The sequence below is a fragment of the Neomonachus schauinslandi genome, chromosome 3 (genome assembly GCF_002201575.2).
Source record: "Neomonachus schauinslandi chromosome 3, ASM220157v2, whole genome shotgun sequence".
Taxonomy (NCBI): Eukaryota; Metazoa; Chordata; class Mammalia; order Carnivora; family Phocidae; genus Neomonachus; species Neomonachus schauinslandi.
In genome coordinates this window covers 134,325,143-134,349,984 of record NC_058405.1, presented here as the reverse complement: position 1 = coordinate 134,349,984, position 24,842 = coordinate 134,325,143, and the positions used below count along the sequence as shown (strand labels likewise).

The following is a 24,842-nucleotide window of genomic DNA, read 5'->3' as shown; positions in this document are numbered from 1 at the left end:
ACCAAGTGATGGCACAACGCCACCTAGTGAGCTGGGAATGAAAGGCAAATTAGGCATGGAGATATTGCCCAGGGGCCTTAGATAGGATCTGTGAATATTGAAACAACTTCTATTTACCATTGTTATTGAATTATTAGCATATAGGAGACTTGCGTTACCTGGAAATCACATTCCTGTATTCCTTCTATGGGAAGAAGTGTTTCTGTCCCTATTCAGAGGCCAAATTTCTGTCCACTGCCTTCCTAAATAACCTAATCATGTAAACGTTCAGAGTCTGATATAGCAATGAGGCCATTTTTCATTAATGGGTACTGCTACGGGGCTCTAACATATTTGAAGCAACGTTCTCTCGAACCCTCTGCTTCCTCTCAGTAGGGCAGCAAACCCCGGGCAAAGCTGACCCTGTGGGCCAAGACAGGCCATCTTGATGTCTCTCTTTCCTCCTCCTGGCTCTCTTATTTCACGGAAGGGTCTCAGAGCTCCTCTTAAGGCCTAGTTCTCTTGTCTAACCAAGATTCAGGCTTGGAAGGATGAAGTACATTCTTCAGTCCCACTCACTTATACTGCTTTAGGGTTTAGGGCACATGGACAACTACTAACAACGTGAAAATAATTGATCCCATTTTGGGATTGTTCTTGGGTATAACCTCCTTAGCATCTGATGAGGGAGAGTAGGGGTGATTTATGAGGTAGAATTCAGGCATTCCTTCACCACCACCCCCATACCATAATACTCTTCTCCACTGCTAACAGGGCATTTACCACTCCCACCTCCCTGACCACGCTCAACTAGGAGACAACCTACTGTGGTAGAAAGATGAGATAAGGCCTTAATGTGAATGAGCTCTTCATAGATAATCTCTAGGTCATCCACGGTCCTCTGGCCAGGTCTACAAAGAAAAAAAGTAAAAAGAAAACAGTGAGAAAAAAGTCATTGCAAAAGCTTGAAATATAGAAATGGATTCAGTGATCAGTAATGTGTTTAGGGGATTTCTTAGGAGAAATCTTTGCAAAAAGATACTGACAAAGGGAAAGATCATGCCATTATAATCCCTAAAAGAATTTTTGAAATGAATGTGTTCCTTGATGGAAGGATGTGCATACCGTACTCATCTTCCCTTCCAATCCAAGTGGAAGAATAATTCCACTCACATTATAGTTGGTAAACTTATCTCTCACTTCATGATGATTGCTCTAAAAATTGCTTTTCATTGTCATCTGAATCAATAACTACAAAACTTGTCTTTTAACAAACTAGGAACAATTGATTTCATCAACGAGATGATTGATCCAAATTCCCTGGGATCCTGTGTGATGTCTTAGCCTAACAGAATAAAGCTCCTGTCACTACTGTTTTGGGTTATGTAATCTGCTTCTAGCGTAAGGCTCAAATAGAAGGTTAATATAGACTCAACATTTTCTCACCTGTCCCTGAGGAAATGAGGGCATGAGATGAGCAGAGCCCTGGGATTAGTAAGAGAGGGAGAGAAGGAAGGTATACACTCTCATTTTCCAAGATCTGTTCCGTGGATGACCAGTCTTCCATAAGATGTCCATCCGTGTTGTATCGAAAGTTTTTTTCTATAAATTATTACAAAACTAATTTCTAATAACCTGCCTCTAAGGATAGGATATGAGGGTGTTATGGACATTGTGGCATGGGAGGACTGAGTGGATTCCTAATCATCTTCTTGCCTGTGATTATTCTGCAATCACTAATAGTGTTTAATTATACACCAATGATAATTGATATGATTGGTCAATAATTTGGGTTTTTTACTGCTCTCTGCAATATAATTCGAAGCCCCGGCAAATATGTTTTTGAAACTTAAAAACAAACAAATGGGCTATTAATTCTCAAAGTGCTATGTGGATGGACAGGCAGCATTTACTCTCAGCTAACTGGGGCAGTCATATATGTTACCTATTATATAACCATCAGTCCATTTGATGTATTTTGTCCCAAAATTTCAATAATTTATGATATTCCTTAATGTTACTCTATGTTAAATATTTAAACCTTAATGAGCTAATGATGGTGTTTCATCCTTAATTATGTTACATTTTATTTATTTATTTTTTTTTTAAAGATTTTATTTATTTATTTGATAGAGAGAGATAGCGAGAGCAGGAACACAAGCAGGGGGAGCAGCAGAGAGAGAGGGAGAAGCAGGCTTCCCACCGAGCAGGGAGCCCAATGTGGGGCTCGATCCCAGGACCCTGGGATCATGACCTGAGCCGAAGGCAGATGCTTAACGACTGACCCACTGAGGCGCCCCCATTACGTTACATTTTAAAAAGTGTTCCGTGTTCAAATAAATTTGGGGGTGTTGGTGTGCTGGACAGAGCACTAGACTTTGAGTCCAAAGATCAACTTTTAACCTCAGTGCAACCACTCACCAGCCATCTGACATTAGTGTCACTCTCATCTGTAAATTGGGGACAATACCTTCCTGAGACAGGTGTGAGAGCTAAAGAAGTAGTGAATGTGAAGGTACCTGCATATTATTTAAGTGGAAAAAAAAAAAAAAAACCCCAGAAAAGTGATATTCAAAGCTCAAACCCTTGTTTAAGAAGTTAAACAAACTTACAGATAAAGTATGAAATTTGGGCCAGCAAATTACATCTGAAACTTTGTGAGTTATTGGATAAGTAGTCAGAGCAATCAAACCTGAGTTGTAAACATTCTAAAATAATTGACTGGATTAAATAATTTTGCAGCCATATTATATATATAATATGAGGGACTTGACAGATCAAGTGTGGCTAACTGGAGGAAGAAAGCTCTTTGCATACCTTGCACATTACCTTCTCAAGGGCAGCTTTGACATGAACAAAAGAATGTGATTTTTCTTTTACAGCAACAACAGAGGATATGTTTCCTAATCCTGACTATTCAAAGGAACAGGTATTAAATCCATGACCCAGGGGGATGCCAGGCAGCTTCACCTCCTGTGAAGGATCACTACTGAAGGACACAACTGTGCACCAATCCAGTGCTTATGGATGGAACTCAGGAAGTATGGGACCCAAAGACACCGAAGAGAAAGCTATAGCCATGGGGACTCTCGGGGAGCCAGGCCTTCTTAGTAAGGGGCCTAATCTACTACTTGACTTAGACCTGGGGATTTTGAAACTGGGACCCTTGGGGATTTAAAAGTCAATTGAGTCACCTCAGTCCATCTACCAGGATAGAGGCAGCTAACGTGAAAGTCTCAGGTCGGCATAATAGGATTATGGCTCTTCAGCAGGAGGAGCAGCCCTGCGGTTCCTGCTACTTGACATCAGCTGCAAATAGCACGGACCCTCCTAGAAGCCTGGCTAAAAGGGAAAACAGTTGCCAAGTCTCATTCTCACCACCATGGGGAGGAAGAAAACTCAGCTGGGAAAAGAAAAGGTTGGAATTTAGCTCTGAAATCCTGACAGATTCAACGTTTTGGGAGATCTCTGAGTTTAGGAGGAGTGTTTACAATATTATTGATGTGAACTCCATACTGATCAACTCTTAGAGATTAAAATAAAAGCACTGCCTTTAGAATCTATAAATCCCATATAGAACTGATTATGTATGCCAACTATACTTCAATAAAAAATAAAATGAAAATAGTTCTATTTCATCCAAGAGTTAAAACCTATGATGAAGAACGCTGTCAGATCCTCGATGCGGCATTGGACACAGTGGTTCAAGGCTGCCTTTGAGCCATTCTGGGTCATCTTAGGATCTGCACCGGAGTGTGGGAGAGGAGAGGTGAAGATGGTAAAGCATTTAAAGAATTTTTGCAATCTCTTCAACTCCCTGCTGCTCTACACCAGCCGCTGAGCACTGCCTGGAGCTCCCTTCTTCCATATCCACCCCCCCGCCCCTCCTGCTTTTCTAAGTGTTTCTTCTCGTGCCTTCTCTGGTCTATTGTTCTTTCGTTCACTTCCTGAGTTGTGCTACGCTCCAAGATTCTGCTGTCAGCTCTGTGCTCAGTGTGTTCTCCCTTCTCTCCCTGGGGAAAACCCCCCAATTTTCATCTATGTAATGCTGAGACCTAAATCTTTATCTTCAAACAGATGCTGTTCCTGAGCTCCAAGAGTTTCCTGACCATCTCCTCCCAGATAAGCCACAGGTACCACGAGCTCAGTCGGTCCAGAAAGCCTCCCTCATCATCCTACAAGGCTCTGTGAAGACAGATCTCAATCTACTTTTCCGGACTCCTCTGTCTCCCCTCTCTTCACTCCTTACCCCACGGCTCTGCTCTCTGCTCCAACCATACCAGACACCTCTGCATTCCTCTCACATGTGAGGCTTTTTTGTGCCTCCATGACCTTCCACATGCTTCTCTCTTTGCTATATTTTGTTCTGCTGCAAGCCCAACTCAGATGTCATCTCTCCTAGCTAAAATTGGTCCTCCCACCCTTATTCTTCCATGACACATGGTCCTACTGCTGTGGTAATTACAACAAACTGTCAAGAATGCTTAAAATATCCATAACTCTAGTCTGCTCTTCTCAAGAGAAGCAGCATCTGGTCGTGCAAAGGGCACTGGATTGGAGATCTAATTCAGGAACTTCCTAGCGATGTGATTGGCATAATGCCTTGTTTCTGCATCTGTAAAATGGGAATAATACAGGGTTGTCATAAAGATCGAATGAGTTAATATACACAAAGTATTGATACACTGGAAATATAGCACAAGCGCAGGATGGCATTATTACCAGCTCATCAGATGAATGAACACACATGTTCTTACAATTCATGCTGAATTCAGGGTCTGCCCAAGGAAGAAGGCAGCAGTATCGTGGATTAGTTCTTGTTCTGTGGCCTGAGGGAAATAGGGGCTTGTGCTCTGCTGTCCTTCCTAATGTAGGTCAAGTCAGATGAGGTGCCCATGACACAATTCACTTTTTTTTTTTTTTTTATTTTTTTATTTTTAAAGATTTTATTTATTTATTTGACAGAGAGATAGACAGAAGAGCACAAGCAGAGGGAGTGGCAGAGGGAGAGGGAGAAGCAGGCTCTGCACTGAGCAGGGAACCCGATGCGGGACTCGATCCCAGGACCCTGAGATCATGACCTGAGCCGAAGGCAGACGCTTAACCATCTGAGCCACCCAGGCGCCCACAATTCACTTTTGATATGGCACATGTTTGTGTCATGGCAGGTAGTTAATTAATAATGGTGGAAGGAGACAGGATGAGAATATTGAACCTCACCTCTTACTCCAAATCCCCTAAGATGATAGAAAAGACGTATTTTCTACAGGATTATAGATTTTATTCATCCAGTTGTGAGGAGGAAATTACCATGTTAGACCAGCAGAAGTCATTCAGTCTAAGTAAATCAAGATCAGTGGTAGCCTGGAGAGAAGCGACCATCGAAGACCAAGCAGCACTTGTGGGGCTCAGCCCTTTTTTGGCCATATTTTTATCTGCCATACTAATGGTCTGATGGGAAAGGTATTTTAAAATCCAAAAGAGCACTGAAAACAAACATGCATCACCATCACCCCAAACCACAAAAGAGTACCATGGCCAGACCAGAGAGTTTTAGGAATTCTTGGGTGACAGAAAGCAGAGAGGAATAAAATGTCTGAGAAATGACTGGAAGCCACCACAGCTCCACCCTCACAGAAAACTACCACGGGAGGAAGACAACAGACAAGACAAGGGCAGGAGAGGGTCAGAGTGGTTCCCCCACAGAGGCTCCTCTCAGGTCTGCGGGCCATCGGCTCTCTTTCCCACGCCCCACATGGGGCACGAGGCAGTGCAGAGTTTCCAGCCAGGCTCAAACTTGAGACCTGCTCTGCAAGACAAGTGCCCGGGGAGGAGCCCGACAGAGAAGCCCTGGGCCCTCCTGCCGGGCACAGAGGATGAAAAGGAGCAGCAGTTCTCCCAGGAGCGAAATATATAGAAAGGCTCCATTCCTGGGAAATCCTTCTTAGTCTGGCAACGAGTGGGAGGAAAGGAGGTGGCTTCGGCTGGCCTGCTTCCCCGTGTGCCTCTCACAAAGCAAAGCCCGCCCGGAACCACGGCCCCTACTGCCTTCCGGGGGCGGCTCTGCTGGGGAGGCGGACCGCACCTGCGCAGAAACCCACATGGCGGCTCCCTCTACCCACTGCGCCTCCATTCATCAGTAACCACTACGGAGAAGCAAACACTTCCACCAGCTTGCTGGGGGCTGTGGAGAAGCCCACGGCAGCTATCTGAAACAGAATGGAACAAAGCCTCAAAACAGTTTAGCCTCCGAGTCCTAAATAACATTCAAAATGAAAGGGAAAAAAGAAAGAAAAGAAAGACACAACCCCGTGGTCTAACGTGCTCAATGTAATCACAGGGCAAGCCACTGTCCTTTGGCCATCCACCCAGGTAGCTGTGAACTTTTCGGTCCTGTTTATAGCAAATGTTTTAATGAGGTGACAGAAGTCAGGACTGCAAGGTGTGAGCGGACTTACTCTAAAAAATGAGTATATTCCCAGTTAGGAAAGCCACAAAAGCATTTGTGGGAGGTTTGCTGCAAGCAAACTCACTGATGTTCCCGGAGCCTCAGCCTATCGTCAGGACTGGAAGTGGAGGGAAGTCCCAGGGAGGAGGTCAGCGGCAGCACAAGTGGCCAACGTCTACCCACCAGAGTGAATCACAATATGAGCCCCTCTCCCGCCCCAGGTGGATCTTCGAGTTTGTGGCAGCGAGGAGGGAGAGCCAACCCGCCTCTCCCAAGGCCGCCAGCTCAGAGCTGCTGTGCCATCTAGTGTCTCAGGAAAGACTCACCTCTCTACTCTTGATCTTGATCTGCAGCAACCCCCCCCCTCCGCCCCAAAGGGCACCTGATAACAACTACAAGTGAGCCTTCCCCACCACAATCACTGAACAAAGTCACATTTTAAAAGTGGGTTTCTCATGGCAAACAGTGGCATTAAGCACCTCTCATGCTTTGGTCTTTACGGGGGTGACAGGGAAAAAATGGAGAAGAGATCCTGCAAATCAGACCCCAGCCTGTTCAAACAGTAATGAAAGGGTCCCAAGGACTGAAGGCAATTTGGCTTTCAAGAGTCAAGGGAACACTGTGCCCCAAGCAGGAGGAGGGAACTCCCATGCACCTTCACAGAGTAACCTATGAGGCTGGGGAAGTGAATTGACTCTCTAGCTGCTCTGACTGGCAGCCGGTGAATGTACCTGGTCTTTACTTGTCCTTCTCCAGATGTCACAGGGAGAGATATTAGGCATCCCTGCTTCTTTACAAATCTGCGTGGTGCCACATTGATGTGGATTTGTCGGATCCTGCTGTGGAAAGGCCTAGTTTCTGCAGGGGATGCATTCTGGCAGCAATGTCTAGTTACAGACAAGATAATAAATGGGGATGGATGGAGAAGCAGTTTATACATTAAAGGATGGGAGGGCTCAGGTGATATTGGAAGCTGCTGGTAAATACAGTTTTATCAAGGAATTTATCAAGGTCGGAGACAGAGCTCCTCAGTTATTGGAACATGGATAAAATGAGGGATTTGTCCAGACACCAAGCTGCATTTTGGTGTGGCCAGTGGTAAAATATGCCGGAGAGAAAGTAAATAACCCAGTTCTTCTAGACCTGTTGTCTAGTAGACCTCGTCCCTGCTACATGGGGAAAATACCCAGAAAAGTCAATGTTATAAATATCTAGTAAGCCATGGTCATGCTTCAAAATAAAGGAAATGCTTTATTATTTTTTTTTGTGAGGGGTGGGGTGGGAACACTTTATTTTTCTTGCAACACTCCACTTCATTCCACCTGACTGTCCAGCTCATAAGTCATTTCTCAAACTTGGATCATGTTCCAACACTCTTAAGATCTTGAGATTTCACCTCTTCCACTTCCCTTAAAGGAAGTTTGGTGTCACTACCCACCCTCTTGTCCAAAAAATCCAACGGAACGTGCTTCTTTTCTTCACCTCCCAGTACCCTTGCTTAAGAGATAGATATTCAGTGTTAGAGCCATTCCAGGAACCTGGTGACTGGACATTTGAAGTGTCCTGCCCTGCTCCGTCTGCTCACTTTCCTGCCACACCACCGCCCCTTCACTTTATCTTTAACCCAGAAAAGAACATTTTAAGTTTACTTCAGATGAAAGTAGGCATTTTTTAGTTCTGATAGCAATGCCTGGGTACATGGGGATTCTTTCCTTCTTTGTGAGGTTAGAAATGAATACAGTCTACCACTGCAGTCAAGGGCAGATGCTTTATGAATATTTCTGAGAAATGAATTCATCCCCATCAGGATATGGGGTAAGTTTCCATAATTAAAGCCCCTGAGTGCTAAGTGTTTTTAGGACAATGTAATTTAAGGTTTTTCATGTTAAGAAACTGAATATGCCCAACATTCTTCCAGCAAAAGTGGTTACTACAGGGACATGCTAGAAGTTTAAAGTTAAACCTTTGAAAAGGTGCAAGTAGAAATATTTTCCTTTAAAACACCTAAGCAGCACGTTGAGAAAAACAACTCTGGATGGCATCAGATAGGATAGCTACTTGCTTGCCTTTGTGTATGATTGTATATATATATATATATAATGATAGAAAATGTAAACTTTTTTGAGGAGGTGCTGTGTAGATGGATTATTGCTTTTTCCTTGCAAAAATTAATTCTTAATTAATCAGAGACAGAGGGATTATCCATATTTCTTTGGATTTCACTCCTCATTCAGTAAACACACTAGAGAGGACAAAGCTGAAGCAACCTAATAGAGGAAAGAATATTCTTTGTGGAAAAAAAAAGGAATGAAACTGGATTTGGAGTAAGCAGACATGTGGACTCGGTACCTAGTTCAGCCACATACACTTCTGTGTGATGTTGAGGAAGGAACTTGACATCTACTAAGCTCAAGTTCTTCACATGTAAATGGTGGATAATAACATAAGTCCTGCTCGTTTCATAGAGTTGTTCTGAGGTTTAAGGATGGGAGGTATAGAAGGTCACTATATAAACTATATAGTGTGATTCATCTATTAATGATTAAGTTTTGTTTGTATCCTGGCTAGTGAGTTGATGTGAATATTTTTCTAAGTAGATGATAACACCTGTATTCCATTCAGGTCTATAAGGTAATAATTGAGTAAGATGAGATTAGTCTGTAATAATTATTTTTAAATCAAGTACCCATGACATCTTTCCTCATTGATACTCTAAGAATAAACCCAGGAGGCCATTTTGAATCCTTTTTGGCCCAAGAAAGGTGGTAGACCACAGTAAAGAAAACAGATTCTGGAGCCAGACAGACCTGTACCAAATCCTGAGTCCAACACAGGCAGGTGATTTAACCTATGCCTGTTTCCTAATCCATAAAACGGGGATGATATTAATAACTACCTCACAGTTCTATTGGAAAAATTGAATTAGATCATTGTTGAGCATAGTCCCTAGCATATGTGTGCTCAATAAATGTTGGCTGTGATTAAATACAATTGCATTTCCTTTTCTGTTTACAATCTGTTTGTGAAGTTGGGAGAGGGTAAGCAGGTATTATTAAACTCGCTTTATAATTTAAGAGATTTGTAATCTGGAGATGTTGGGTACTTTTTAGTGATTTGGTAAGACTAGAATCCAGGGCTCTGGAGCTCAGTCTTACCTTCACTTTATTTAGCAGTCTCTTGGGTCAAATGCATATATCTCAAATGCTGTCATTAAATTCTCAGAGCAAGACATGTATCATATGACCTCACTGATATGAGGAATTCTTAATCTCAGGAAACAAACTGAGGGTTGCTGGAGTGGTGGGGGGTGGGAGGGATCGGGTGGCTGGGTGATAGACATTGGGGAGGGTATGTGCTATGGTGAGTGCTGTGAATTGTGCAAGACTGTTGAATCTCAGATCTCTACCTCTGAAACAAATAATACAATGTATGTTAAAAAAAAAAAAAAGAAGAAGACAGCAGGAGGGGAAGAATGAAGGGGGGGGAATCGGAGGGGGAGACAAACCATGAGAGACGATGGACTCTGAAAAACAAACTGGGGGTTCTAGAGGGGAGGGGGTGGGAGGATGGGTTAGCCTGGTGACGGGTATTAAAGAGGGCACGTTCTGCATGGAGCACTGGGTGTTATACACAAACAATGAATCGTGGAACACTACATCAAAAACTAATGATGTAATGTATGGTGATTAACATCACAATAAAAATTTTTTAAAAAATCTCAAAATAGAATTAATTTTTAACCTCAAAGAACTCAATATCTGGCATTGTGTCCTTAGCCTCAGCATTCTCCATAGATAGCAGAGAAACCTACCTACTGCAAAGTTGACCATCCACACCTCCCATAAGGTTCTTCAATGGTGCCCCAAATGGCTATAAAATAATATTCAGTGCACAGAGAGTGCATAGCAGAACCCCCTCAATCTGACCTGGGCCTAACTCTCCAGTCACATTTACTAGCACGCTTGGTCTGGGCATTCATTTAGTGTGAAATAGCTTATTATTCCCTGCTGGAACTTTCCTGACATCTTTCTGGCTCCAGTCCCACCCCTGCACTCCTGTCAAGCTAGGAGTTCTTTCTTTGTTCCGGGAAAAAGAGCACTAAAATATTATTTTTTTGCTGCTGTTAAGAAAGGGCTTGAGAATGAACCTAACATCCAACAAGGACTGACTAAATGTATTAGGGACATTCAGAGGGTTGACTACTATGCACCTATTAAAAATCCTATCCTTGAAGAATATTTAAGGTTAAGGGAGAATACCACAATACACTATTAAGGGCAAAAAGTTGGGAATTGAAAAATAACCAGAGGAACATGCACCAAAATGCTGATAATTATCTCTGGGAGATGTGATTGCAGGTGTTATTTATTTTTCTTTAACTCTTTTCAGTAGTTTCCAAATTTTCTACAATGAACACATTGACTTTAACAATAAAAAGTCATTAAAATCTTGAGGTAATCTTATAATGAACCCTACACTGTAAATGGGCAGTACATCCATCTTCCCCTCTCCCAAATCTGAATCTCAGTGGCAGTAATCCAGTGGTTGGCTGCTTGGGCACGTAAACATGAGGGGTAAGTAGTAAATTGCCTTCATAGGGGAGAGGCAACAAATCCAAACCCAAGAAATGGCCCACTTAATGCAATCATTTCTTCTGGTAAATTCTACAAGCTTTCACTTAGGGCACAGCAATCTTTCCAGAAAAAAACAAAGGCAAAGTTTGTCATGCAGTGAAAGAACAGATTCCCAATGGATTTCTTATTTCATAAAGATTAGGATCTTTAAGTCATGTTTCTCTTTTCATCTGATTTGCATTTGAGGATGAATTTCATAACTTTGAACATTTCTTGGCATATCCCAACAGAAATCAAAACCCTAGGCATCACTGATTTTAGGCTTGCTAATCTGGGCTCCCCTGAGGAAGCAAATTTCCCTGTAATTATCAGGATTTCAAATTTCACACCCTCAAAAACAGTTTGGACAGATAAAGACCCTATTAAAACAGGCTCTACTAATATGGAGAAAATAGACAGCCTCTCAAATGCCCTCTAGAGCAAGTGTGTGGAACAGCAGGTGGGGGCTGCCTTAATGCAGCCAACTGACCCAATTAACAACCCACTCTCACTGCGTGTTTCCTCCTATCACTTAATCATCCAAATTGTTTCCTTTTAAACTTATGCCCTATAGCATATGTTAGAAAATATTAATTTATCACATGAAATAAATGAACTCAACTTTCTGAGTTACTCGCTCATTTGGAAAATTCCAGAATCTGCCAAGAATTCTGTGTGTGTATTGTGTGTGTATATATATGTGTGTGTGTATAGAATATTGTGTGTATATATATATATATATATATATACACGTATATATATGTATTCATATATCATATCTTTGTTACACATATTTTACATATTTATATACTATTTCTTTGTTTTATGTATCTATATATCCGCCCCCCCCCCCCCCCTTCTGCTTAGGCCAACTAACTTATCCCTTTCTCAACTAGTTAAGCTTCCAGGCTTTTGGGGAATTTCAGAATTGCAGACCTACCTAGAACTAGAGTTGGCAAATGGCATCCACTTCATTTCCCTCCCATCTTTAGGCTGGTTTCGGACAGACCATGCTAAACACTGGGACATCATCTCTCACTTTACTTGGAAGAAGAGGTTGAGAGGCATGTACGGACGATCAGAGCCCTTTGTGTTCTTGAAGCCTCTTTATCCAGCGGGCCCCCGAGCTTATAAGATCCTGCTTACCTGGTCACTCTACATCTTTTTCCCCTTGGCCCCCTATCCGAAGTCTCTGCTCAAAGGTAAGCAGAAGGAACATTTCTATTGGCAAGGGGCTCCACTGTATCTACTTGCTGTAGGGTAACCTCTTGTTTTTAGACTTATAAACAAAGCAGAATCAAAACAATTAGCTCCAAGAGCTCATTTGAGGTTTGATGGCCCTGCCTGCGAGCTGCGACAGCAGCACCGTCAAACTGTCATTGTTCTATGGTACTTGCCCCCCAGTGCCATTCAGGTCTGAACCTGTGAAACCAGGATGGGCATTGTGAGTCACTCTGCCTGCCACCACATAAAAAGCTAATTTCACATTCAGAATGTATGTTTTTTTTTTTCAATACCAATAGCAACAAGAGTATGCCAAAAAATTTCCCCTGAAGCTCTATTCTGTTTTTTAAACTACAGAACATTCTTTCATAGTTTGACAGCTAAAATGCTGCAGTTAATGTAATAAACAGAGAATTTTTCTAAGTAGCCTGTCAAAACAAGTGACACTTTTTTTTTTTTTTTTGGTAGCGAGTCTCAGATTCAGAACAATGGGAAGTACCTTTCAAAGCAACATCTTCATTATACAATCAAATTCTCAAAGTAATCTTCTCATCAAAGAATATTGTGTTATTTCTTTCCCAGTAATTATCAGAGTTCTGCAGCCTCTCTGGCAGTGGTGACTATTATAAAATGCAGCTGTGCTGAATTAAAAAAATTGGGGGGTCCTGCCCCGGTCGATATGGAGCCAATACATCATGCCTCCACATTTCCTAATGACTTGGCTGTCTGGGCAGTAAAAAGTCAACATTTCCAGGACCTTTAAACATGCCCTCAAGTTTCCAGGAGCAAAGTGCTCAGCTGGTCTCTTTAGGGATAGCAGTGATACTGGCAATTCTTTTTTTTTTTTTTTTTTTTTTTAAAGATTTTATTTATTTGCGAGAGAGAGAATGAGAGAGAGAGCACATGAGAGGGGGGAGGGTCAGAGGGAGAAGCAGACTCCCTGCCGAGCAGGGAGCCCGATGCGGGACTCGATCCAGGGACTCCAGGATCATGACCTGAGCTGAAGGCAGTCACTTAACCGACTGAGCCACCCAGGCGCCCGTGATACTGGCAATTCTTGATCAACTAAGTGTATTTTCTTTCCACTTAAATAAAATAAAGTCGAAGCTCCAACAGTTATTATCGGACTCCCCCCACCCCCCAAAAAGTGTGTATGTGTATGTGTAGAATTTGAAAGTCTGTCCCCCCAAATTAGATTCTTTCTTTGTCACTTTCCTATTTCTTCGGGGCTGTCATTCCAACAGAAAGAAAAAGAATACTGAGTCAGAAGAACTACCAGCTCGATTCCAATTTTGTAAATTTCATAAAACCTGGAAAGACGGGGAAGTCCCAAGGACACCCAAATGATGTGGCTTGGAATACTGGTGAAACCTGTACTTTCCAGTGATTGACTGGAAAAACCCAACCTCTGGAATGTAGTTTTCTCTGAAGAATCTTTGGGCTGCCAAGGATCATGCAATTCAGTGCTGTATGGAAGAAGAAAAGCATAAGCATAGGCTCCTATTTCTAAGGGTCACTCATGAAACCAGCTCTCAGGCTCTTGTGAGGGTGAATCAAGCAATTAGCATGAATGTTTCTGGCACACAGCAGGCACTCAATAAATGTTTGTTGCATCAGAATCTAATTTGGGAGTGCCTCCCCTACTGGATTATAAAATTTCCAAAGGCAGGAACCATTTTATTACTTTTTTTAAAGAACCTCTTTGGCCCATGCTCAAAAATTTTTGTAAATCAAATGGCATTTCTGCTTCTCTTGAAGCAACTAAGAGCTGAGGGCACATTAGCTGGGACTATATATTCATTTGACCATTAATTCACTCAGCAAAGGTTTACTGATGGTCTATTGGATGGAATGCATGGAGCTAGGAATATGGCTTTCTCTAACTTCTACGCCAGATTAAATCCCCCTTTCCATATTATACTCCGTTAATATACACTACATTTTCCTTTGTACTAGCATGTACTACAGCCATGATAAAATGATTCCTTGCATAACTGTTTAAGGTCTGTCTCTTGGACTAGATGGAAAGCTCCAGGAAGGAGGAGCAACCTTCTTGTTCGATGCTTTAACCTTAGCAACTAAACATAGTATCTAGAACAAAATAGGTGTTTATCAAATATTGGTTAAATGAATGAATGAATGAAGTAAAATGAGACGTGTCCTTGCCTTTCAGAAACTCACAGCTTACAGCAATGTTTCTCAACAGGAGCATTAGTTTCAGAACAGCTCATTATTGTGTAGGGTCCTAGGTATTGTTGGGTGTGTTTAGTATCCCTTGGTCCAAGCCACTGCCCAGTGAATGGCAGAAGTGTGGCCCCTCATGCACTGATGCAGCCAAAACATCCTCCCACATTTCCAAATGCCCCTTAGGAGGCTGTCCCACTTCTGATCCAGAACCACTGTATGGTGTTGGCTTGAATGAAAGTGGCAGCAAAAATGGGATGGATCCAGACAATGGGACAAAGGTGTATGGAGAAGGGAGAGAGGAAAGCAGGCTGACGTGAAAGAAAGCACGGTTTAGAATGGGGTTCATCTGAGTTCTCCATGCCCTGATGATTCTCTCGTGCCCCTCAGCCACCCACCCCTGTGATCCTTCAGGGCAGATAGAGCATATATTGGCTGGGTAAGGTTCTCAGATGCTACCCATAATTAGGTCAGTGAAGTGCTGGCTTTTCTGTTTGATAGGTTGGATTTTTCTGTAAAATTTTTGTTTGAATAAAGGTTTTTGAGGCTAAAGCGGCCGAACTAGAATGAATATTCTAGAGCTAAAAATGATGGTGCTAACTGGAATCAGGGCAGGCCTTTGATACACATGGTGGTGGACATTAAGACCCAAAAGAAAGTTTTGACAAAGGGGACATAACATGACAAAAAAATGAAATATGTTGAAGGAAGGAAACAGGAGCACTGAGAAGTCCCGTAGGTTGGTCTGAGGGGCAGATGTTGGGGAAGTTGGTCTGAGGGACATAGCACTTTTGGAAAGTGCCCAGTGGACACACAAGACATGTAAAGCTTAATACTCTTGTCAGGACCCGCTAATAAATGGAGGTTGGCCAGGCCCATGACTCAGAGTTGACATCCACGGCTGCTGGCCCTGGTTGCAGGGTGGAGGGCCATTTTATTCCCAGAAGAAAAACATAAGCCTGTGTGTGGTGGCCTCAGAACTAAGTGCCAAGTCATCCCTTGGGGCCGAGGTATATGCTACTCTGTATGGCCCAGAGCAACCAGGAGAGCTCCCTGAGTGAAACAGGGGCTCAGTACATTCTTTCTGAATCCATCTAATTAAACACTTCAGAACCCTCCAGCATAGCTGATGGGCTGTTACTGAAGGTGAGGAGGTTTCGCCTGAGACGGAAGGGGGAGAGCATCGCACAAGCAGAAAGGAGACCTGGAAGCGCTAATGGAGCAGTGGTATTCTCCTAGGAACGCGTCTCAAAGCTGAAGAGCAGCAGGTTCAGAACCGCGGGAAAGGATGTGTTGAATGAATGAATGAACGCAAGCATTGGGATGACGTCTATGGTTCTGATGACCTCCGCCCTCTTGCATTAGAAAGAAAGGGGCTGTCGCAGTCTGGCACAGAAACCGAGCAGTTTCTGTTTGTCATTGCCCAAAGGTCATTTAATAGGCGGACTCAGTGTTGACATCCTGAACCCACCGCTAAAAATCTGTACAGTTTTCACTCATGCAAACGGGAAATGGAATTATCTGGTTCAAAAATAAAACAGGGGGGAGACAAACACTGCTGTGTCACCCCTACAGAGCCTCTCCTTTGGCCCTTGGTGAAGGCCGGGACTTTTGAAATCAGCCTGGTTGCCTGTGGCCCCCGCGAGCGTGCTTGTGCAGCCCCGTGGACCCCGGGCCCCGCAGGGGGCGCCGCCGCGCTCTCACTCACGGCTTGCGGAGGATCATCCTCATGTGGGCGTCCGGGCCCATCTGCGACAGCAGCAGCATGGTGTCCTGCAGCTCCTCATCGCACTCCTTCTTCTCCTCCTCAGTAGGCAAAGGGGCATCCTCGTGCTCGTCATCCAGAAATCGATAAAATAAATATTTGTCTTGGAAATGGTGCTCCTGGTCCACTACGCGAAACATGAAGACGAGCGTCAGCTGGTGTCCCTCGGTCTCACAGCCGCGTTCACCAGAAGCAAATGGACGGGGTCGGGCAAGAGAGCCAAGTGACAGCAAAGTGGTGAGACTCCTCACCGCCCTCACTCCACCTCGCCCAGGGCCGTGCAGTTGGAAGACGTGACTTCCCCACTGCGGCCAGGCACCTCACAGCTCTCTCGGACCCGCCCGGCTCCAGCTTGCCCTACAACTTTCTTATGCCAGCCTGCCAGCTTTTCTGAGATGAGCACTCTGACCAGCAAAAATTGCCTTGGTGACATTTTCTAGCATGTGGGGCACATGTCCCAAACAGGAAAATAACCAACTGCCGGATCATGCTCTATAATGGTTTTTGAGTACAGACTTAAAACAACCCTACTTTATAGGGATCGGGATTCATGTCTTTCTTTCTGTATGTACTGTTTGTAAACATGTCCCGCTGCAATGAAAAAAAAAAGTTAGAGTAAAATTAATTGTTTGAACAAAACTGACTAGACCAAGCTTCTAGGTCATATAACCCTAGAAGGGACAGGTCTGATTTTAAAACTTTTTTTAAAACTTTTTTTATTTTTTATTATTATTTTTTTAAATCTAAGGACATCTCCTTCTGTTTTTTTTCCTTCTTTAAAATTATTATGTTATGTTAATCACCATACATTACATCATTAGTTTTTGATGTAGTGTTCCATGATTCATTGTTTGTGCATAACACCCAGTGCTCCATGCAGAACGTGCCCTCTTTAATACCCATCACCAGGTTAACCCATCCCCCCCACCCCCCTCCCCTCTAGAACCCCCAGTTTGTTTTTCAGAGTCCATCTTCTCTCATGGTCTCTTGTTCCTTTTAAAGAAAAAGATTTAGGTTATGGTAGGACAGTCAGTGAACTTGACTCAGAATCTCTCCCTTCTATATCTGAAAGCTTTTAAGCCCCTTTTCAGATGGAGCACCAACACTGCCAAAAGATGAAGAGAAATAGTAGATTCTTGCTGCTCAAAACATGATCCCAAACAGCAGCATCAGCATCAGCATCATCTAGAAGTGTGTTGGAGATACAGACCCTCAAGAGCCATCCCAAAGCTGAATCAGAATCTGCATTTTAACAAGAGTCCCAGGTGATTCGTATTCACATTAAAGCCTGAGAAACACTGGTGAAGTCATCATTAGACTCTCAGGTGCTGTTAAATTAAATGAATGATTTTAGTAGTTTGTCAGTTTGGAAAAGTGGCCTGAAAGCAAATGGCATGAGCAGTTCAACCACAGTTCCACTCCAGTCCTGACCAGCTACCCTGCCCAATGATCGCCCCTGCAGCAATCAGGGGCCTCAACTGTCGAGCACATTCCTGATCTTCAATATGGTCATCCTGTGTGTATCCAAACTGGCTCTCCCAGATCACACCATAGTTAAAAGGCAGCTTCTAATTTCATTACTTTCTTTCATGCCATCAGCCTGGCCACACATTTCATTGCTCTTCATTCTGCTTTCACATCAGGATTGCTATGCTCAGAGTATAATCACACTATCAATGAACTGTGAATGCAAACTAATAAACATAATTGGAACTGATGCACTCGACTGATGCACTCGAGTTGCCATTTCATTTTCCCTTCATACATTCTCCCAAGTTAGGAAGGCACAATGGGGGAACATAGCAACTGATAGCCTCCACTCGCTGCATTTGTATTGCAAATGAAGATGCTGGCTCTGCGGGCCTCTAAAGGGATCATTAATTCTTTCTTGCCCATGTGGGAGTATAGCAACAACTTACTGGGGAAATGCATTTAGCATTTCCAGAGGGCTTTCCGGGGACTGTGGCTCGTCTTACCGTGGTTGAGAACGCTGTCCTCCACCAGCACCTGCCACATGCCAACAGCCTGAGTTCGGGAGTGAACGCATGAAGTCTGCTGCAGCATCCAGTCCACCAGCTCGGTTCCCACACAGCATTGCCTAAGGAGAGCGGGGACACAAAGGGTGGGAAGTCACCCCCTTGCAAATGAAGGCTGGGAGATGGCTTTTGAAAGACCTTCCCGAAATGCTTGTGCCCTTCTAAGGATGGCACCAGCTCTGGGGTTGAGCTCAGGGAGCCCCTCTCTAGTTTAAACTGGAGGAGTTTCCTGGTGCTGTGCACTTTAGGATGAGGCTTAGCCTGGGAGGGGTCATGAGATACAGCACCGGGCCTGCTCTTCCACCGTATGAGGTCTCAGGGCCAACAAAGCACGGCATGGTGTGGCCTCCAGTTCTCAAACTTTTGTACAAACCAGCAGAACCACTCAGCTCATGAGGGAACCTTCCAGGCAATGAAAAAGCATTACAAACTGCAGCTCAGGGGGGAGATTGAAGGGCCACGAGATGGGGAGCATTATCTTAGCAAGCTAATCCCAGGGCCAGAAACTCTTTTGCCCTGAGCCGGTCCCAGAAAATCCCAGTGTAAAATGAAGGCAAAGCAAAATTCTGACTTCCTTCACCTGAGCCTTGTGAGGAATGAGTTAATGCTTGTGAGGCACTTGGAGGTGCTCCATGAAAGGCGCTGTATAAGTGCAAAATTATATAGCACTTTATATTTTCAAGTAATACTACTGATCTTCCTCAGAGGGGTGTTGGGAGAAACAAGCAATTAGCGATGCAAATCTCTTTGAAAAAAGTCCTATGTAATGAGCATGAACACTGCTGCAGAGCCTGTCATCTAAGGAGCTCCACACTCTTTCTGTAATAGTCACACATTCACCCCCAAGTTGCCCCTCTGTATAAGTTCGTCGGGATGGGCAGACTACATGTATTAGTTAGGAAACATATAATTATACACACACACGCACAGACACACACACACACACGGGAGAACACTGAGGTGGGGTGAGAGAGAAGGGCAGGTGTTTGTGGCATGATGGTTCAAAGGTGGAAATGGAATCTTGAAGGCTTAGGACGGGATCCCAGGGGACAACACAGGAAGTCACAGAGCAGCTGGGTCTGTCACTCGTGGCCTCCCCTCCCCTTCTAAGGATGGCACCATCTCTGGGGTGGAGCTCAGGGAGCTCCTCTCTAGTTTAAACTGGAGGAGTTTCCTGGTGCTGCGCACTTTAGGAAGAGGCTTAGCCTGGGAGGGGTCATGAGATACAGCACTGGGCCTGCTAGTTAGTAGCTATGTGACTGTGGCCATATCGTTGAAACACTCTGGTTCTCAGTTTTCTCATCTGTAAAAAAACAAGGAGGAAAAGATGGCCTCTAAGGCCACTTCCAGTTCTAATATTCTAGAGATCTGTCCAAGCTCCTGGGATGCCCTGATTCAGGTCCAACCCTGGAATATTTCACAAGGAAGATGTACTGAGAAGGCCATCAGGTTTCCAGGGCTGCTCTGAAAACAGTCTATACCCCCATAAAGAACTTCAATGAGCAAAGGAGACACCTAGTTACTATTCATTCTGAACACATGACCTGTCAAAACATGCCTCTTCTAATTTGAGAATTTCTTAATGGGAAAAGTCATATAAAAGAATAAAAAATTAATTCCATGTGGCTTTTAATTCAATGATTATCTTTACTAAAAGGAACTGAGATGATCCCAGAGCACCTGGGCCCTTGTACAGGGTATGAGAATCCTGCACTCAGAATACAGAACAAAGACACATAGCTGTGTCACCTGCGGCTGATGGAATCACTGCGTTTCCTCTGCATTAATGATCTCTAGCCACTTTAGAATCGACAGCAGACCTTAGCATAGTGACCGTCGGGGATGATACTGCATCTGGGGAGAGTTCAATGCTCTAATACTGCAGCAATGACATAAGTGGGTGGGGAGTAGGAAGGAGAGAGATGGAACTGGGAAGTACAAGGTGTGGGGCAAGGAACTCAAACTGGGATGCAGAAAAAGGAAATCATCCCTTCGGCGTCCAGTTGAGTGCATGGGTTATTACCAACAGATCATTAATTTGTGTCATAGGGTGTGGAATAGACATGACACCTATATTTCAGGGATTTAAAATGTTAGTACTATGGAGCAAGAAAGGGTTTATGGTTTCTGACTCCTGGTTTCCATTTTGTCACAAAGATGACATATTTTAATGGAATTTCCCTAATGCAAGTCAACATTTGGAAAAGCATAGTCACATTTTAAGTCAGAGGAAAAAATAATAAAGACTTAGAAAGAAAAAGGTCCTTCAGCCATATGAGATTTTGAGATTCACTTAATGAGTTAAAGTGTTCTAACTCTCTCTGGGAACACGTGACACATGATTATTTTTTAACCTTTCCTTCCTTTAAAATTATAGCAGTGTGTAGAGACCACAGACTCCCAAAAGAATGAACTTCCAGGGTTGGAGAGTTCCAAATGCAGTCATCCAAAATGGTAGGTAGTAAACGCCAACATTAAAAGGGCTAGATGAACAATCTGTCTTAAGAAATGGAAGGTGTCTTGTTGATAAGACTAAAGTGTTTCTCAAATCCCATCTCATTTCCAAAATTCTATCCAAGGAGAGGCCAATTAATGTAACAAATATACTGTCAGTTTGGGTCTTGTAAACATATTCACGACAAGCACAAGCAGAAGAGTGTTTGGTTGCATGGAGTACAGAAAAAGTGATCCAAAGAGGAAGAGTTTGCCATGTTTTCCCATCTCTGTCCTTGGGAAAGAGACTGGATCTTGAGGCACATGTACTTGAAGGTTTGCTATAGGGTGAATCAGGTCAAATTTTACAGGTTCTATCATAGTTGATAGTCACTAGAAAGATATATATCTTTCAGGATAACTTTAAAATTTGTAATCTAGCTTTTCCTTATGCCTTATGAATTTGGTTCATGTGAATCAAATGGGTTTTGACTCATGCCAAGTCTGATGGGTTCTGAGGTCATGTCTATGCTAAATGGGAGAGTTGAGTGGTTGCTGAAAGAGGGTTATGAAGGTGATCCATGGGTGCAAGTAGAGAGTGAAGGCTTGTGTGCCATACATAGGCCATTCCAGTTCCTAAATCCTTGTTGAATTGAAAAAAAAATCAAAAGCCAAATCAGACATGGATCTTCAGTTGACCTACCACTGTTCAGTCATCCCAGAAGATTCAACTAAATACTTTCTTAACTCCAGTGACAGCTACGAGTCCTTATTCTAAATGATTATAGATGTGATACAGAGTTGTATATTTCACTATATGCATACTAGAATGAAATCCTACAGTAGAAAGTAAACTCTGTAAAGAACATTGTATAATTTTGTTTACTCCTGTATCCTTGGGGCTTAGAACACAATAGCATCTGGCGCCCAGTAAGTACTTAATATAGTTGTGGAATGAATGAATGATAGAATGAATGAAAAGATCATTGCAGTTGGAAATCAACCAAGTTTGGTTGGTTTAAATCCTGGCTCTGCCAATCACTAGACTTGGGGCTTGGACAAGGAAAACTATTTAATCTCTCTGAGCCTCAGTTTTATCATCTGAAAAATGGCCTAACACCTACCTAGCAGGGTTGTGGTAAGGGTAAAATAAGATAACATATGGAAAATGGCCTGGCAGAGGGCTTCAAGCACAAATAAATGCTCAGTAAATGTAAGTTGAATCTCATCTAAATCTAATAATTTCCTTAAAAAGACACTAGCAAACAGAAATAAAATTTTTTTTTCTTCTCTTTGTTTATCACAATTAAACCAATGTCCAAGCAAATTAGTTTAGGAGTAACTGCTGGGAATATTAAGGATAATTAAAGTTAGGCAGGGATCAAAGACAAGCTTAGATCTTCCAGAACCTGGAGGATTATAAAACAAGCTGCCCATGGATGGAAAACAAGAAAACGCAAGTTTGTTCCAATTTCACTACACATGAATCTGAGGGGGCTGGAGACTTTAGGATTATTGCACATACCTGTATGTCTTTAGGTGGTATTTTCTATCTCTTATCATGTGAGGTGCTCGAGAAAGAATGGCATTTCGTAAAATTTTTCCAGCCCTGAGGATCTTCTCTGAAGGGACCTGGATTTTAATCAGGTGAAAGGAGAGGAAGAGGAAGAAGGAGAATTTATAGAAGGAAAGCAAACCAGATGAATACTTAAATCACTTTCTGACTCTGGCTTGAACAAATATAACTCATTCACACATTTACATTGTTCACTTGTCTGACATGTCACTGTTTTATTTAAGAACTGAAACACACTGAATATTTACTGTGTCTAGAAAATGTATCCAAGGTTTCCTGATGTGATGCTCTGACATACTGACCACCTCCAGTGGTTACTTAAGAAGCTAGCTCTGATGGCTCATCAACCCACCTACATCCCATTACCTTGCTAATGGTGTTAGCAGGACGAAGAGGAACGTGAGGTTCAATGAGAGGTGTCTGAAAAATAAAATGTTAAGGCAAAAGAAAATTAAACAAAAAGTTCGCTAAAGAAAATTATGGGTTGGGGGGATAATAAGAAATATCCATTTTTATAAAACTCAAAATAGAATTAAAAAAACAAGAGATAAAATCTGCCTGAATAATTTGAATGCAGAAGCATTCAAAGGGCAAAATTAGACCTTCAATTTGCCAACATTTAAATATAAATTATTAAAAATGAAAAAACCAAACAGATAGGAATGATTAGATGTTTGCAGGCTTAATGAGAAGGGAATCAATATCTACGCAAAGCATAACAAACATCAGAGCATAAGAAAAAGCGAAACAAGATAAACATGTATGGAGATTAAAATGACCTATCTCAGGGGATAGGGATAAAGTATTGATTTAGAATGGAAATGAGCGATTTCATCCTCTGTCATGTAGCTAAGATTCTTTTTCTGCAACTTGTACTTTTGGGAAAAAAAGTTTTAATGTCTAAACGATCCTGCTTGCTGGTTTTATGTACTCAAGTTCCTAGAACCCACAGGGACAGCTAGTGTACCAACTCTTTCATTTGCAAAGTGCCGTACGGTTTTCAGGATTCCATGCCTGTCAGAACAGCTCTAGGATCTACGTGAAGCTCCCCATTGTCCACATTCTTCAGATGAAGCTGCTGAATTGGGATCCCAGGAAAATCCCTTGGTACACAGCTACATAGGTAGGTCCGTCAGTCCTCCCAAACCCCTCCCGCTGGTTCTCTGTAATATCTGGCAATGGCATTTCCAGACGGAGGAGAAAGATAGGTGTGGTCAAAGATGGTGGTAGGACCATCAATACCAGAAGGTAGGAGATGATGGCACGTTTAGTTATGAGATTGTGATAGGCAGAATAATGCATCCCCCCCCAAGATGTCCATATCCTTATCTCCAGAACCTGTGACTCTATTAGATTACATGACAAAGGGACTCGTAGATGTGATTAAGTTAAGGCTCAGTATAGGAAGATTATCCTGGTGTTTCCCAGTGGGTCCAGTGTGATGATATGGGCTCTTAAAAGATGGAAGAGGGAAGCAAAAGCGTTATAACCAAAGAGACAGCAACGTGAGTCAGACTTGGCCTGATTTTGATGGCTTTGCTGATGGAAGGGACCGAGAGCTAAGGAAGGAAGGCAGCCTCCAGAAGATGGAAAAGGTGAAGCAAGATATGGACTTTCCCCTAGAACCTCCAGAAGGAATTGGCTGCCAACACCTTTATTTTTAACCCTGTGAGACCCATTTCAGACTTCTAACCTCCAGCACTGTAGAATTATTAATTTGTGTTGTTTTAAGCCACTAAGCTTGTAGTAATTTGTTACAGCAGTAAAAAAGCAAACAAAAAACCCCTAATACAGACATTATTACACTATTTATACTAAAAACCCTACTTTTTGCAACATCAAGCCATTACACTGAAAATGAATTGGTAGATTTTCCCTCTGGTCTAATTAAAAAAATAGAATCAATGGAGGAAATAAAAGTCAGTATTAATTTAAAATACTTTATGCACCTAAATACAAATATACATGTATAAATATATGCTTTCCTTTTTATCTACAGCAAATTTAAGATGAGATGCTGCTTTGATATTACAATAGAATTAAGAAAATAGAGGACAAAATACAAAGCTTTAAGAAGAACATAGATGAGATACTGATTTACTCTGAATGACTGAAATCTTACTGACTTACTTAAACGTTTCCATCACCTCCAGGGCATCAAGGAGACTTTTTTTTTTCTCCTCTTGAAATCACTAAAGCACAGGTGTCAAGCAATATTATAGTATTTTAGCAGCACACTGTTTACAACCAGCATAGACCAAGGAATATCAATCTGGTTCAGTTCAATAGGAGCTTTAAACAGAGACTGACTCTGCCCAGAAATAGCCCACATTCCCTTAGGGCAGACCTTCAGCTGAGAGAGTGACCGTGCCCTGTGTTTGTACTACTTCCTCAAAGAAGACGGAGTTGTGTGATCCCAAGTCACCGGAAAAAGTGTTCAAAAGCACCAGACCAGCGTGCGCCAGGGCCCTGGAAATGTGTGTGGTTAAAACATGCTGATTATTTCCGAGTTGTGAGTTCCCATTAGTCATGTATCCCACTTCTTTACATTACACGGGTTGGTTTATATGTCTAGGACTATGCT

The 24,842-nt window shown here is 42.6% G+C and overlaps 1 protein-coding gene across 2 annotated transcripts in view; it reads right to left on the bottom strand.

Moving 5' to 3' along the window:
* Window positions 1–24,842, bottom strand: part of RAPGEF4 (Rap guanine nucleotide exchange factor 4) — a 292,248-nt gene that overhangs the window by 62,842 nt on the left and 204,564 nt on the right. Inside the window, exons 7-11 of one of the 2 annotated variants that reach the window (XM_021703202.2) lie at window positions 22,625–22,678; window positions 22,208–22,314; window positions 18,190–18,311; window positions 16,157–16,340; window positions 806–890 (exon numbers count right to left, since the gene is read on the bottom strand). In XM_021703202.2, coding sequence (XP_021558877.1) covers window positions 806–890; window positions 16,157–16,340; window positions 18,190–18,311; window positions 22,208–22,314; window positions 22,625–22,678 — 552 coding nt within the window. The remainder of the gene's footprint in view (window positions 1–805; window positions 891–16,156; window positions 16,341–18,189; window positions 18,312–22,207; window positions 22,315–22,624; window positions 22,679–24,842) is intronic. The other variant, XM_021703203.2, reaches the window with a different exon arrangement.